General features: G+C 38.4%; 1 protein-coding gene across 34 annotated transcripts in view; it reads left to right on the forward strand.

The window, feature by feature from the left end:
• The window catches only part of LOC122713273 (longitudinals lacking protein), a 188,725-nt gene that overhangs the window by 50,264 nt on the left and 123,806 nt on the right, over nucleotides 1–14,655 (forward strand). Inside the window, exons 7-8 of one of the 34 annotated variants that reach the window (XM_043933587.1) lie at nucleotides 12,728–13,009; nucleotides 13,871–14,009. The exons of 26 other annotated variants lie outside the window; for them this stretch is intronic. In XM_043933587.1, the coding sequence (XP_043789522.1) occupies nucleotides 12,728–12,999 (272 nt within the window). In that variant the 3' untranslated portion in view covers nucleotides 13,000–13,009; nucleotides 13,871–14,009. Of the gene's footprint in view, nucleotides 1–1,483; nucleotides 2,220–5,482; nucleotides 5,742–6,400; nucleotides 6,868–7,568; nucleotides 7,877–8,467; nucleotides 8,929–11,198; nucleotides 11,320–11,482; nucleotides 11,706–12,727; nucleotides 13,508–13,870; nucleotides 14,010–14,655 lie in introns of those variants that run through there. 7 more of the 34 variants (XM_043933566.1, XM_043933590.1, XM_043933586.1 and 4 more) reach the window with 7 other exon arrangements.

Consider the following 14,655-nt stretch of genomic DNA (forward strand, 5'->3'; position numbering starts at 1 on the left):
GTATATTTATATATTGTGAGATATATATTGGACCTCGAGATTTGGGGTGATAATAATATTTTTATGTTGCTCGGAATTTAGAAATTCTTTAAGAATTCTCAAAGTTTCGAAAACTTTTTAGATTCTAAAACTCGAATTAATATATAAACAGTTAGTCCGATTTCGGCTCGATTCGGCAATAATCGGACGTGGTCGGTTCTGTAGCTCCGAATCATTTCCGATTATTGCCGAGTTGAACCGAAGTTCGATCGTTCTTGATACTTTTAACTCGAGTCTAGAAATCCTGAAAGTTTGAAAACAGAACATGGCACAAAGTTTCGAGAATTTCTTGAAAATTTTGGGGCCGAGCAATACAAAAATGTGAACGAGATATTTGTGATTTTTTTTCAGAGACAAACTACTTAACACCGCAGCAGAAGGAAAAGGAAGTTCGTTGGTCATCGATCAGGGGAAGCACGTTCTCGCGAACAGACGAACAACACATGCAAAAGTTTCCTTGCGGGAATTGTCACAGCGTGTTCAGCAGAAGACACAATCTTCAATATCATTTAAAATTCGAGTGTGGACAATCGCCACGATTTAATTGTCCTTATTGCGCGTACAGAACGAAACATCCTTCTAATGTTCGTGCCCACGTGCGCAGAATTCATCCTGGCAACGAGGTCTACGTCATAGATATAAGCAAGATTTCAAGTTGTGATTTTCCATAGTGCGTGTTGATCGTGTTACTTTTAGATGAACCTTTCTTTTTTTCAAGAGGATATTTTAGTTTAAATAATAAAATCAATCTTTTCGCATTTTTTGATTCATTGATTTTTGAAATTAAATATACAGATCCATATTTATGCAACTAATGGATGTTTGAAAAATCGATTATCCCTTTAAGCAATGTTTAAAAGTGGAAATTGCTTTTTCATTTTAAATAATCAAAATGTTCAAAATGTTGAAAAGATATTTTATAGTTCGAGTTTAATTATTTTTAATCAAAAATGATGATAAAGATGTTCTTAAAATATACGTAATATAAAATCTCATGATAATTTTTGAAAAAAATTGCGAAGTTAATCTTGAAATAAACATTTTCTGGAATATCCTCTTAAAATTCTTAATTATAATATTTACTTAAGAAAGATTATTTTATTCATCATCCATGACACTTCTAATTGCTTTTTTATCATAATTTACTTTTATTTAACGAATCTACGAATTTATTTCCCATTATTTAAAATATTTGTATTTATGTTTAGAAAAATTTAATATCCTCATCTCCCTCTCTTTCTCTTTCCTTTTGTCAATTTTATCTAATTAAAATTAAATTAATCTATGTACATAACGGCTTTTTTCATGTCAACAGTATTTACATCATTGACAATCGAATCGAATTTGAATAAGAAATCACAAAACTTGTCTCTCATATATCATTGTCTCCCAAATCAAATGAAAATTCGACGTAGTTATTTGGTAAAACTTTTTCTGTTCGCAGGTGTTCGTTATCCAGTATCGCGTCATCCGTGTTATCTTGATGGCCACCAATACATGCAGAATCACGAGCGAAGCAAAAAATATTCTTGCCACAAATGTGGCAACGTTTTCACGCGAAAGAATAATTTGTATAAGCATCTGAAATTTCAGTGTGGCCAGATGCCAAGATTCTGTTGCCCTTATTGTTCATATTGCACGAGACACTCGTCGAACGTTAGATCTCACATACGTAGAATGCATCATAACCAAAGAGTGTACGTCGTGGATATTATCGACAATCAATCCAAGAACGACGTAATGCGATAATTGCATTATAATAATGCAATAAAAAACGAAAGACGACAAAAGGATTGTTTGACACACGAACAATTATTTTATTTTTTTTTATTTTATTTTTTTTTATTTGCGTTAAAATCGAATAATACGTTCCATACGATAAGTCTACTGTATTAAAATTGTACGTGTAACATATTAGGCAAACAAAGTTTTGTATAGCATTTGAATTTTTATTTCATAATGCGACATATTTTATTATACAACCGTCAATATTTGTAAGTACATTTCTTAAAATTTTTGCGATAACATTTGCCAAATTGCGAATATTACGATTATAATTACGCGTTTCCAGCTTTTTTTTTTCATCGATGACACCACACTCGATAATTTTCTAACTTTGCGTAACCCGTAAGAAGTTGGACTCTCGATAAGAGCAGAACTCTTGTAGAACAAAAAAAAAAAAAAGTAAAAATGTAAAAGCATCGCAATCAGCCAGACACGTTTCGTTCCAGATATTACTGGCCCGTTCACCGTTTACGGGGTCAACGTTGGTATCGGAGACGGCCAAGGCCAAAACTATGGCAAACTATGGTCCCGAACGTCGAGTCAAACCGATATAGACAATAACTATAAGAAGAAGTTCCCGTGTCCGAACTGTGCCTGTGCCTACAGCCAGAAATACTCGCTGAACCGACATCTGACATACGAATGCGGCCAAGAGCCGAGGTTCAAGTGTCCACATTGCGAATATCGGTGCAAGAAGTCGGCTAACGTCTACGAGCACGTGAGAAGAAGGCACAAGAATTGTCAAGTGTACGCGATCGACGTTCTCAAGGCCACAGAGCATCACATTTAAACGATTCCACTCTCGCAGGAACGAAGTAGTCTCGCATTGCTGCTTCTCATTACGAAATTAGAGTTAGATCGACGCGTTTCCCCTTCCCCCCCCCTTTTTTTTGTAAGTTTCTATGTGACATTTTAATCGATATTCGACGAATTATACACATATTCCAGGCTATGAATAAAAAGAACTATTCGTTCAGAAGCAGCTGGGTCGATCGTCGTTGTTTATTTCACGTCCTTAAGTTAAGTTCTCGCTGAGCAACAACGAGGAAATATCAATTGTTTGTTTGTTTAATAAAATTGTTTAATAAACTAATTGTTTAATAAATTAATAAAAGAAAGAGAAATTATAAAGGAATTCTTGCATTCTGTTTTCAAGTTTGTATTACATATTATATACGCATTGAAGTTATATCTTTTTAAAATAAAAAATATTGATTATTTTTATTTATTCGAAAATAAATAAATCAATTTCTAATTTTGTTCGTCAAAGAATGATTGAGATTCAATAATAAAGTATAATATTAATTTTGTTACATATCGATTGTCATCGATATCAAATCATCGAAATACAACTGATTCAATCTCTTCAATGTATAGCGTCGTTTCTAATTATAACAAACACTCACATCAAGAGATCAAGAAACGTGGAACATGGACGATTTCCTCGTTCGTTCAGCGAGGACTCGGCTTATCCTTTTTAAACGACACCAGAATATCTCCGTCTCTTCCCAACTCTAATTCCGCTTCGCTCTACTTCGCTTCGCTCTGCTGTTGCTCTGATCTTGCTCTCGCCACGCTACATGCCATGCACTGTTCTGCACCTCCCTCCCCGTACTCCCCTCGTCTCCCGATGGTCACGACATACAAAACGAAGATAAATTTAGCTATCAACGATATGTATCAGAGTTGTCTTTTTTTTTTTTAAACACGTTCAGTGGTGAAAATCTTCTTTTCCAGGCGTCGTCTCGCGTTTGGTTTGCGCAGCTTGGAGACAGCGCAAATCGACCGCCCAACGACCCTCCGCTGCTAATAAAAGGTTCTTCTGCTCTAACGCTTGCGGCAGCTCGTTTACCCACCGTGGCTCTCTAACCAGACACCTTCGTTACGAGTGCCTGCAAAATCCACGTTTCAAATGTCCGTCTTGCGACTTTCGTTCTAGATGGACCTCGGACGTTTATAGGCACGTACGAAGAAGACACGAGGGTAGCGTCGTACGTTGCATCGATATTGGTAGAAATTAATTCAGGATGGATATAAATAAACACACACTTGTCCTTCGCTGTACACTGAAGTGAAAAATGTCACGAAAAATAAAAATGCTTGTCCATCTCTGTCGCGTTGTACTTCGAGGTTATGTTTATCGTTACCGATATTCTCATCGATAGGGAGCATGCAAGCTGTGTCGGAATATATGTTTGTGGGATACATTTGGACGAAAGGATTAGCGAAATTTGATTTCGTCGTGGAGATCGTCATCGTTGCGTCGAATGGAAAAAGTAACAAAAATTTTCTCACGATGCGTCTAAAATAACACGTCATGGTCGCCATGATGGTAACTGGTGGCGCTGCGTGATTTCTCATCTGGTAATCCTTGAAAAATTTACGAAATATTTGCAGGACACCGATCGAAGATTCGACTTCTCATGAATCGAAAAATGGGTACGATGGGATAGCAAATCGAAGATGTTTGATGTACAGAGTTGGAAAGAAATTTATGGAAAGAGGGATAAGATAGAAACGAGGAGAATAGTTATTTCTCTTTCGAATTTATATTTTTTTTTCTATGGATTTTATTTTAGCTCTGCACATGCTTCGCTGAGAAGAAATCCGCTGGGACATTTTGTGAATGTGTGATTATTTTTGTGTCTCTTTTTTATGTCATTTTATGTTGGGTTTATAAAAGGTAACTAATCAGATTTGTATTTGCCTTGAAGGATTTCTTCTGAGTTTATGGTTTACGTACTCCTGTTTAAAAATCTTAGGGATAATTTTAACGTTTGGTGAATATCATTTAAATTTAAATTGCATGCATCTTTTTTGGGAAAAGTGATTAAATAACCCTTCGTGTTTTTAACGATTATACGATTTATTTTTATTTCAAAGTAAATATATCTGTCTTAAGACTTTTGAACGGGGGTGTATACTCGGAATTTCGATTCACGATATAGGTGTGGCACGAATCAGTCGCTATATTTTAAACGATTCTAATAACTTTTATGAAAACCTAGTCATTTTGTATTTTTTTAATTTCCATTGCATATTTTTTTTCTATTTTTAAAATTGAATAATTTATAACATCATATATGTCATGTATAATTTCAAATATAAAATAATTTTATTGATTTATGAATTTATCCATTAATTGATCGTCAAAAACAAAAATAAATCTTGATAATTAATTGTAATATAACATAAAGAAATAAAATTATTTCAGGATTTAATAACTGAAACGATGTACGATATTATAATTTTGAATTAATTCTTCCCTATTTTAAAAATATTATAAAAGAAAAATATATACGAAAATAAAACAATCACAATTTTTTTGTTTTTACACCAATTAATTCTTCACTTAACACCATAATAATTTCACGTTCTAAAAATTTTTTTTGTTAAATTATTACAATTACAAATATCTCAGCGATTAATTAGTGCCACACTTTGTACGTACGTCTTATGAACATACATCGAAATGTATCGTGAAAAAAAAAACACTCGATCCTCGATTGTGTTGCATTGTCTTCCATCGAATCGTCGAAGAATCATCGAGAGGACGTCGATCGACGTCAATTTTCAGCTCCTGAAAAAAGGAATAAATTGTCCCTCGTTCGCACATCGTTCACAATATATCACCCCGATTGTTTCATTCTGCTTTCAGATTTTCTGTATTACGCGAACCATTCCTACAAGAAGCAACGATTACGATTCGACAACTCGTACAAGAAATTTCCGTGCCCGAATTGCCCGAGCGTGTTCGTCTGGAAATGCACGTTGAAGAGGCATTTGCGGAACGAGTGCGGCCAAGAGCCGCGATTCAAGTGTCCACACTGCGACTACCGTGGCAAATGGAAGGCGAACATATGCAGACACATCAAGAGAGTCCATAAGAATTGCAGCATTTACGTTTTGGACACTTAGTTAGCACATTTTTACTCGATTCATCCGCGCACAGATTGGGATACGGATCGTCCGATTTTATTAAAATTATCTTCCATGAGAATTGTTTCGAGGCCGATAATTATTCATCGAGTATTTTGTCGCGGCGAAAATTTTCTGCGAACGAAGAAAATGATGGATTTCGCGAGGATAGCCAAGATTAAAAATTTTCAATTCGCGTGGATAACTCATTCTATTCTACAAAAGTAAGAATTTATAGGTTAGGTAAACTTACCTAATTACATAGCGATAAAAATTACGTCACAATTGGACCAGTTACAATTGCATAGCTTTGTAAAATTATTGTCGAAAAAAAAATTTTGAAATCTGGTTTCAACAAACAAATCTCGTAGAAGAGGAACGCTTTCAAAAATCATCTCGTATCCCAATTCACGCATTCGAACCTTCGCGATCCTTACACTCCTCAAACAATTTTGCCAATATTTTTACATTATTTCCACTTTTGTGTCGATCGATTCTTATGTCAATAAAAACTAAACGTTGCTATTACGAATTACATCGAAGATAATAATTACACGCGTTTCCTCGTATGTCGACATTATAAGCGAAAATTTAAAGAGAAAATTTATGGAAGCGATATTATCGCCATGAGAAAATTTCGTCTGCTCGTTTGTTACAGGTAACGGGACGGAGAATTGGTGGACGTTCGCGGATGGTGGGTTATCGGCCGAGTACACGGCCAATAAATCGACGAAACGGAGACGAATGAAAGTGAGGACGGCCGTGTACGCGTGTCCAACACCGAATTGCGCCAAATCATTTAATTGGAAAGGGAACTTGAACAGACATCTGAGATACGAGTGCGGCCTTCAGCCACGGTTCAAGTGTCCGTATTGCGCGTATTGTTGCAAGGTTAAAGGGGACGTAAACAAACATATAATAAGAAAACACCAAGGTTTGGCTATTTACGTGGTCGACCTGTTCGCGTCTACGACAAGTTAAAACGACCGTGTTTTCAATTTAATTTAAATTTGTATTTTTGTTCGAATAAAATATACAACTTGTCTTTTCCCCCCCTCCTATTACTCCCAACATTGTTCGAAACGAAGTAGTAAAAGACAATTTGCAGTTATTACGTTCTGGTGATTGTATTACATCGATTGTAATTGTTACTTGTTTCACAATTGTACGATTAATTGTGTTTCTTTGAATACAGGTTGAATTACAGACGATATTTTGATTAAGAATTTAAGACTCTCACGATCTTAACAAGGTTTTTTTCAAGCAAGCATTATCGCTATATTACTTTTAATCGATCTCGAATCGTATCCCAATGCTTGGCCAATGCTTGGCCAATTAGATTCGATCGAGTGTCTCGACTATGTCTCGATAACTTTTACTCCTGATCCAATCTTATTTTCGAATCGTTCCTCGATCGAGTACAATAATTTTCCAAATTATTATCCAATCGATCAAAGAACGATTTCTTCTTTTTCTTTTTCTCGACGAGCAAGTATATAGTGAAAACACGGTGATACATACATATCTCGTGTAACATTGTCATCCGATCCTCGGAAACTGATCGAGCAATGTTGACAAAACGTTGGAATAAAATTCTTACCAAAACGTTTACACGTTTCCTCGTAACATCTGAAACTGGTACGCCTGCAATTCGAAACCGGTCAAACGATGATCCCCGATCGAAGGAACGGAGATCGGTTCACGTTGTTGCGATCGTTCGCTCGATCCTATCTCTCGCGCTTGATTATCACCAGGTGACCCCTCCCTCCTCTCCCCCCTCCCCCATCCGGAACGTGTTTGATCGCGAACAATTGGTTGTTTTTCAGGGGGCAAAGGATCCACGTTGCGTGTGGACGATCATCGTCAATGCGGCAATTGGTTAATGAAACCGAGCAAGTACGCCTGTCCGAATCCTAATTGTCGAAGCGTGTTCGCGTGGAAGAGGAACTTGACCAGCCATTTGCGATATCAGTGCGGTCAACAGCCACGATTCAAGTGCCCTTATTGCGAGTACAAGTGCAAGGTGAAGACCGACATACGAAAGCACATCAAGACGAAGCACAAGAACAGGGATGTCTACGTGATCGATGTGTTCCAATCGTGGCAACTCCTTCAGTGAGAACGCGCACGAATTTGTAACGAATCGACAAATTCGAGGAGAAACGAGAGGAGATACACTTTTCGTTCGACCAAGGATTCTCTCGTTTTCTTTTCCCTCGATTCGAGGGAAATGTCCCGTAAAGTTATCGGCCGTAGAAGAAGAAGGTTTGATCTTTGTCGACGTTTCGCATGCAAGCCTTTTTTTTTTTCCTTCTGTGTCTCCTGGCTTCAGGGTATCTGTGTTGATTATTACGCAAACAACGTACTAACAACGAGTCAAAGTTTTCGAATTACGTTTTGTTTTTTTTTTTTCTTCTATTTGAGATCAGAGAAAGACAGTTTGTTTTCGAAAAAAATATGCTCGAGACGAGAAGAAAGTCGATGTTTGTTCAAGCGGAAGAGAGTGATTTTTTTTTCCTTTGAAAAAGATGATTAAAAGGTATTATTAATTTTCAAATTGTCCTCGATTATGAATCACTCGTTATAAAAAAAAAGAAAAATCATTTAGAGATAAGAAAAATCGTTCTTCGTTGTTAGAAATTATATCTTTTTTCGCCAATTTTTTTTCGGCTCGAAAAGAAATAGGATTGTTATTGATCTTAACGACCGATTTTTCTCCTTCTAGGTTCTGCTGGCTTCTGTTTCGTTCAAATCGAACAGCCGTTTACCAAGGCAAAGACAAGGTTCCCATGTCCGAATTGCACGAGTAGCTTCGGCCAGAAAGCGAGTCTTACCCGTCATTTGAAATACGAGTGCAGACAAGAGCCACGATTTCTGTGCCCTTATTGCCAGCACAGAAGTAAAAAGACGTCCGACATTTACACGCATATCAGAAGGAAACACGCGAATTCGAAAGTTTACGTTATCGACATTCACGGCTCGCCACCTAACTCGTTGAGCTTCCAAATGATGAACCAATGAACCAACACTATTACCCGATATCGAATATTTTTTCTCATACACTTCGTTTCGCGTCTTGGTCGTAGGCGGCCATATTGGAACTAAAGAAAGGCGAGGAATCGGAGCGCCCTCTCTCTCTTTTTTTTTTAGGTAATCGAGATAGGACGAAATCTGACTAGATCTTCTTCTTCTTCAATTTTTGTTATTTATTCATCGCGTCACGTCGAGTCGAAATTTAGTCAGAAGTTTAAATTAAAAGTCTCGAATAGACGATATCGATAGTACGTGATATTAATTTTAAGATCGAATATTTAAAATATTTCTCTTGTTTCAAAGGAAAGGAAGCCACTTCGATATCGAATGGCCAGTGAAACGATCGGTTCGCGTTCGATCGTGTTTTTTTCTTATCGATAAATGTAAATATATATACGATGCATCCATACGATGCTTGGGTGTATATGACGGAAAGACTGGTTGTACGCGAGTGGATCAAATAAAACTGAATGTTCACCTCTCAATCGTGTATTTATAACCGTTTTATTCTATCCACGCTTTTCTCGCAGTTTTCTCGTCAGTATCAGTTTCCATCCGTCTGTTGTCCGACGCGATCGATGTTCCAGGCGGAACATTCAACATGTATATATATACATATATATATATATATATATATATATACGGCAAGTGAGAAAATTTAGAAAAAAAAAAAGTGTGCGTATTGACGCGAGAAAAATTTTACAAAATTTTATTTTTCAGTTTTTTTTTTTCCTTCGAACGTTTTTCGCGTGTTCGCGCGCCTATTATCGTCGATCGAATTATACGTATCTCGTATAATAAGTTGTTGCACGCAATTGAAAAAATACCGTGGTCGATCATTTTGTTTCTTTTTTTCTTTTTTTTTTTTTTTTTATCCTACGACGATAAACGCATTTGGCTGATAGATTGTGCGCGAGTACCTTGCGTTTTCTGTTTCAGTTGACCGAGGTGGTTATCACGAGTCGAGCCATCGCTCGAACGAGTCGAAGAAATTCTGCTGCCCCAATTGCCCCAGCGGATTCACCAGGGTGACGAATCTTCGAAGGCACGTGAGGTACGGGTGTGGCCAAGGACCGAGGTTTAAGTGTCCCTACTGCGAGATGCGCTCGAAAGAGATCTCGAACGTGTACAGGCACATTAGGACGAAGCATCGTGGAATGCTCGTGTTTCTCGTTGACGTCGCCACGAATAGAAAGTTTTACGCGAGGAAGAATTGAAGAACGTTTCGATCGTTGTGTGCTCGTTGCGTTCGATGAAATATTCATCGTGATCATGTAAAGTGTTTATTTTGTAATTTTTTCTTTTCTTTTTTTTTTTTCTTCTCCTCCCTTTTTCTTCGTTTTAGCGGATATTCTTTTTTTTGTTTTCTTTTTTTTTTTATATCGTTCCATGAGTACATCTCTGGTTAAATTTATGCAGTTTTGATTTGTCGTCGGTCCTTGTCTTCCTTGTTTGTTTGTACCTTGCGATTTATTTATTTATTTATTATTTTTTTTTTCTTTTCTTTTTTTTTTACAAAACGTACGTTACGTACCGTTCACTGGCGAACTGGAAAGAAGTCTGATTGGTCGTTAACGGGAGGAAACCTGCCTATTTTCGCGCGTCTATTTTTATTTCTAACGTGGTATTAATTCAAATCATGGTTATAGAAACGTGTAGTGTCAGGATTGTCAGCAAAGGATTGTCTAAAGTGGAGATAGGCGATCCTAATTCCTCTTGCCTCTTAACCATCGAGACCTATTTCCACCAGTGAACGGTATATTTTTTACGCGAAACAAGATCGAAGAAATTAACGAAATAAACGGAATAAACGATTTCGAAATTGAAATTATTTCTCATTTAATTTAATTTCAAACGTCTTTTCGACGAAGCGTCCATTTGGCCATTTCGTTTATTTTTCGTTCAGCGAAAGATTAATAATAATAATAGTAAAAAAAAAATTTTCGAAATAAATTTAAAGGGAACGACTCGACGATATTAATATCACCATCGAACGGTAAGACGAAGAAAGAAATACATCTGAACATACGACTGTAACGAGCGAAAAAAAATTTTAAATTTTCTTCGTCACCTCCCCCCTCTCCCTCTTTTTTTTCTTAAACACCGTCATCGAAGAATTTGTAACCCACAACCCGAAACAAGAATGTGTGTGCACAATAAACGTACGTTTGTTCGAGAAATCGAAACGAATTTTTTCGAATCTCGGAAACGCAACCCCAACACTCGACACTCGATTAAAACGCGCAGCTGAATGAACGCCCCCCGTCCATTAGTATCTATCGAATCTTCTGTTTTTGAATCTCCCCCTCTCCCCCTTTCCTCCTTTATTCCCTTCCTTTTACGTACAAAAAAGAAAAATTAAACAAAAGAGAAAAAGGAAATAACAAGTTTCATCACGATACTCTCTCAATTTGTGGTTTCAGGCACGATTTACTATCCGTCGTCATCGAGCTTCCATTACCGCGCGGATCAGTGCCGGCAATTGGAACGTCAACAATGTTATCGTCGTCTAGGGAGCAAGCAGGGGAGCAACGACAACGATAGGTCAGTTTCCCTCCCTTTCTCCGCCTAGTTTCGAAAATTCGAATCCCGGTGAAAATTCGTCACCCCTTTCCCCCCCCCCCCTCCCCCCTCCCTGCCGCCCTAAAAATCTATTCCGAATATCAGGGCGAATATTTCGTGTAACACGATGATGATGATGAATCAGGTATACTTGTCCAAAGTGCGCGAGGAGCTACCGGCATTTGCATCACATGTTGCGCCATTGTAAGTTCGAGTGTGGCAGCCCGCCGAGATTTCAGTGCCCGTATTGCGGGATGAGGAGCAAGCAGTCCAACAACGTTTACAAGCACATACGTATCAAACATCCAGGATCGAAGCTCGAGATCGTCGTGCTTCATTACGATCAGATGTGAAAGCTTTTTATTTCTTCTTTCTTTATTTCTCTCTCTCTCTCTCTCTCTCTTTCTTTATATGTCTCTTCTTCTTTGTTTTTCCGTTGATCGTCAAACAAAAAAATTGGATAAGATAAGAGAAAAGAAAGAAACAATAAAGCGTGTGTGATATATTTGAAAAGAGAAAAAAAAAAAAAAAAAAAGAAAAGAAAAGAAAAATATATATATACACAACGAGTTTGTTCTGACTTTTGCCCACCACCACCATCACCATCAAGTATCTTCTTTCATCTTATTCCTCGCGCCTCGTCACGTCAATCCTGGCTTGTGATTAACACAGTTGATTTTACAGGTTTGAGAAAAGAATTTCGGCGGAATCGAAGATGTCGAGGAAGAGTGAGGAATGAGGAGGGGACGAGAGGGATTCCCTCCCTTCCCGTCCTCCTAGCGTTCCTCGAGTTTCATCAAATTTTTGTGTCCACGTGCCATACATACTACAGCTTGAGAGATGCCTGGCAAAAAAAACCGCTTTACTTGTTTGTCTATAATAACTATATATATATATATATATATATATATATATATAGATATATATATATATTTAATAAAGGCGAGAAAAATCGCGTGTATGTGTGTGTGTGAGCCTGCAAAAGCACAATTATTATCGAGTTCTCCTCTCCTCCTCCCCCTTCACATACAAAATCTCGTGCCACTTTCGTTCCACTCCGTGTTATTTACAGCTTTTCTTCTTCCTCTTCCTCCTTCTCGTCTTCACGTGAAAGTTTTCCTTCCGCCTCGCTTTCGTAAAGCGTGAAGCGAGCGAAAGAGAGAAAGCGTAGCGGAGAAAAATATGTTTTTTAACGCACGAAGAGAATTGACGATGAGAAAAGCGTGGAAAAGAAAAGAAAAGAAAAGAAACGAAACGAAAAGAAAAGAAAGGAAAAGAGAAGGGAAGCGGCGAAGTATGAGATTTCGAATGGAGGAAGCTTCATTAACCCGAGAGTTAAACCCTCGCCGACTCGATCTAATCGTTTCTCTCCCGTTTTTTTTGTTTCCAGCGTTTCTGCAAATGTTGCCGCTACCTTGGGTCGAGGACAAGTACACGGAGCGAAGCGCGAGAAAGGGTAAAACCCGATTCCCTTGTCCACGTTGTCGAAAGAGTTACACGACCAAGAGCGCGGTGACGGCCCACTTCAAGTACGATTGCGGGAAACCGCCACGTTTCGAGTGCCCTTATTGCGGCAAATTGAGCAAGAAAAAGTTCAACATCCAGGATCACATAAGGCACAAGCACCCGTCCAAGCCGGTCATCTGCAACACGTTGTTTTGAGACAACCACGGTCTGTCACCTTCGCAACGCGACGACTTCGTTCCATCATAATAAATTTCTCCGCAATTTGGTCGCAACAATCTTGGAAAAAATTTGAAAAATTTACGATCATTTGCAATTTACGATATTCGAAATATTCCCTCCCTTCTTCTCTCTCTCTCTCTCTTTCTCTCTCTCTTTCTCTCGACGAGGTGAAACCAATCCTGAAAAGTTTTTTTAGACATGTATTCTCGAAAAAGCGTACTTCTTCTCAAGGATTCGTTTCACCGAATCTTTATTCTTGAAAATGAAATTGCTCCTCCTCCCTAAAGATTTTTAATAAAGATTTTTGCGACTGAATTTCGTTCGCGGAAGCGTAAAAAGGTAGCCGCGTGAAAAGTAGTTGAATGGGCCCGGGAAAAATAGGGAGATATTCCGAGGCAATTCGATCGTGCGTTGAAACCCGGCCCGATCTGTTAGAAAGAATTTGTTCTCAGAGAATAAAGAATCTTTATTGTTTGAAAAAAAAGAAAAGAAAAAAAAAAAAAGAAAAAAAAAAACAAGGAGAATACATACACACGTGTTTCGACGATATATATCTTTTCTTTCCAGCGAAATCGGTTTTTGTATCGATATTGCATTGGTCGATGTACTCTCCTCCCGTTTTCTTCTTCTTCTTCTTTCTCTCTTTCTCTTTTCATTCTGCTAACGTTTCCATTCTTTTGCATGGTCCCCTGTGTTTTTTCTTTCCTCGTTTTCTTGTTTTCGATCTCCGATTCGATCTTCCGACATCTGATTTGAGCCGACGTTTGAGAGAGCAAAGAGTGGTCGACGCTCACCATCAGCCCGTCGCCCTTCACCGTGATCCTGACCGTGATACGATGTTTTGTAGGTGACCGACTCGACGACGACAACGACAACAACGACGACGACGACCACCACCACCATCACCACTCCCCTCTTGTCGCTCACTCGAGGAAGTACGCGAGAAGAAGGGACATGCTGTACAACTCGTTCACCGGGAAATTTCACTGTCCAAACTGTAACAACGGATACGGGAGGCGGGACACCATGCTGGGTCATTTTAGATACGAGTGCGGCAAGGCGCCGAGGTACAAGTGCCCTTACTGCACCCTGTGCAGCAAGAAGACGTCCAACGTTTATCAACATATCAGGTGTATGCATCCGAAGGAGCTCGTCACCCTCGTCAAGCTCTACTGATCTATGGAATCATCATCTATGGATTCTTAGCTCTCCTCGCCCCTCCCCTTCCCCCTTTCTCTCGCCTCTTAGGCGATCGAGGACACCGATACCGATGCAATTCAAATTGTTCGATCGATCGATCGAAAGTATAGACGACGCACAATTGTTGTTCTCTTCACGAAAATTGTCGTTTCGAACGAATAAAATTTGCAAAGAAGATGAAGCAAATCGTTTCTCGTCTCAATCGTTCACTTTTTTAACGATAATCCTCTCCCCTCCATCCTCGAATTTGCAGCCGGTCGATCAGAGTGGTCAAAGTTTTTCTTTTTTTATTTCCTCTTTTTTCAGGAAGATAATGGAGACACGAGGGTAAGGATGTAAGGTTCGTTCGTTCGATTAACCGCCATTTCCATCTGTTTCATTTCAGATACGTGGTCGGTGTCGAGCGAGAAATTTGTCCGCTGGATTTTCCAC

This window comes from Apis laboriosa, unplaced genomic scaffold, assembly GCF_014066325.1.
Source record: "Apis laboriosa isolate Shangri-la unplaced genomic scaffold, ASM1406632v1 scaffold23_cov150, whole genome shotgun sequence".
Classification (NCBI taxonomy): domain Eukaryota; kingdom Metazoa; phylum Arthropoda; class Insecta; order Hymenoptera; family Apidae; genus Apis; species Apis laboriosa.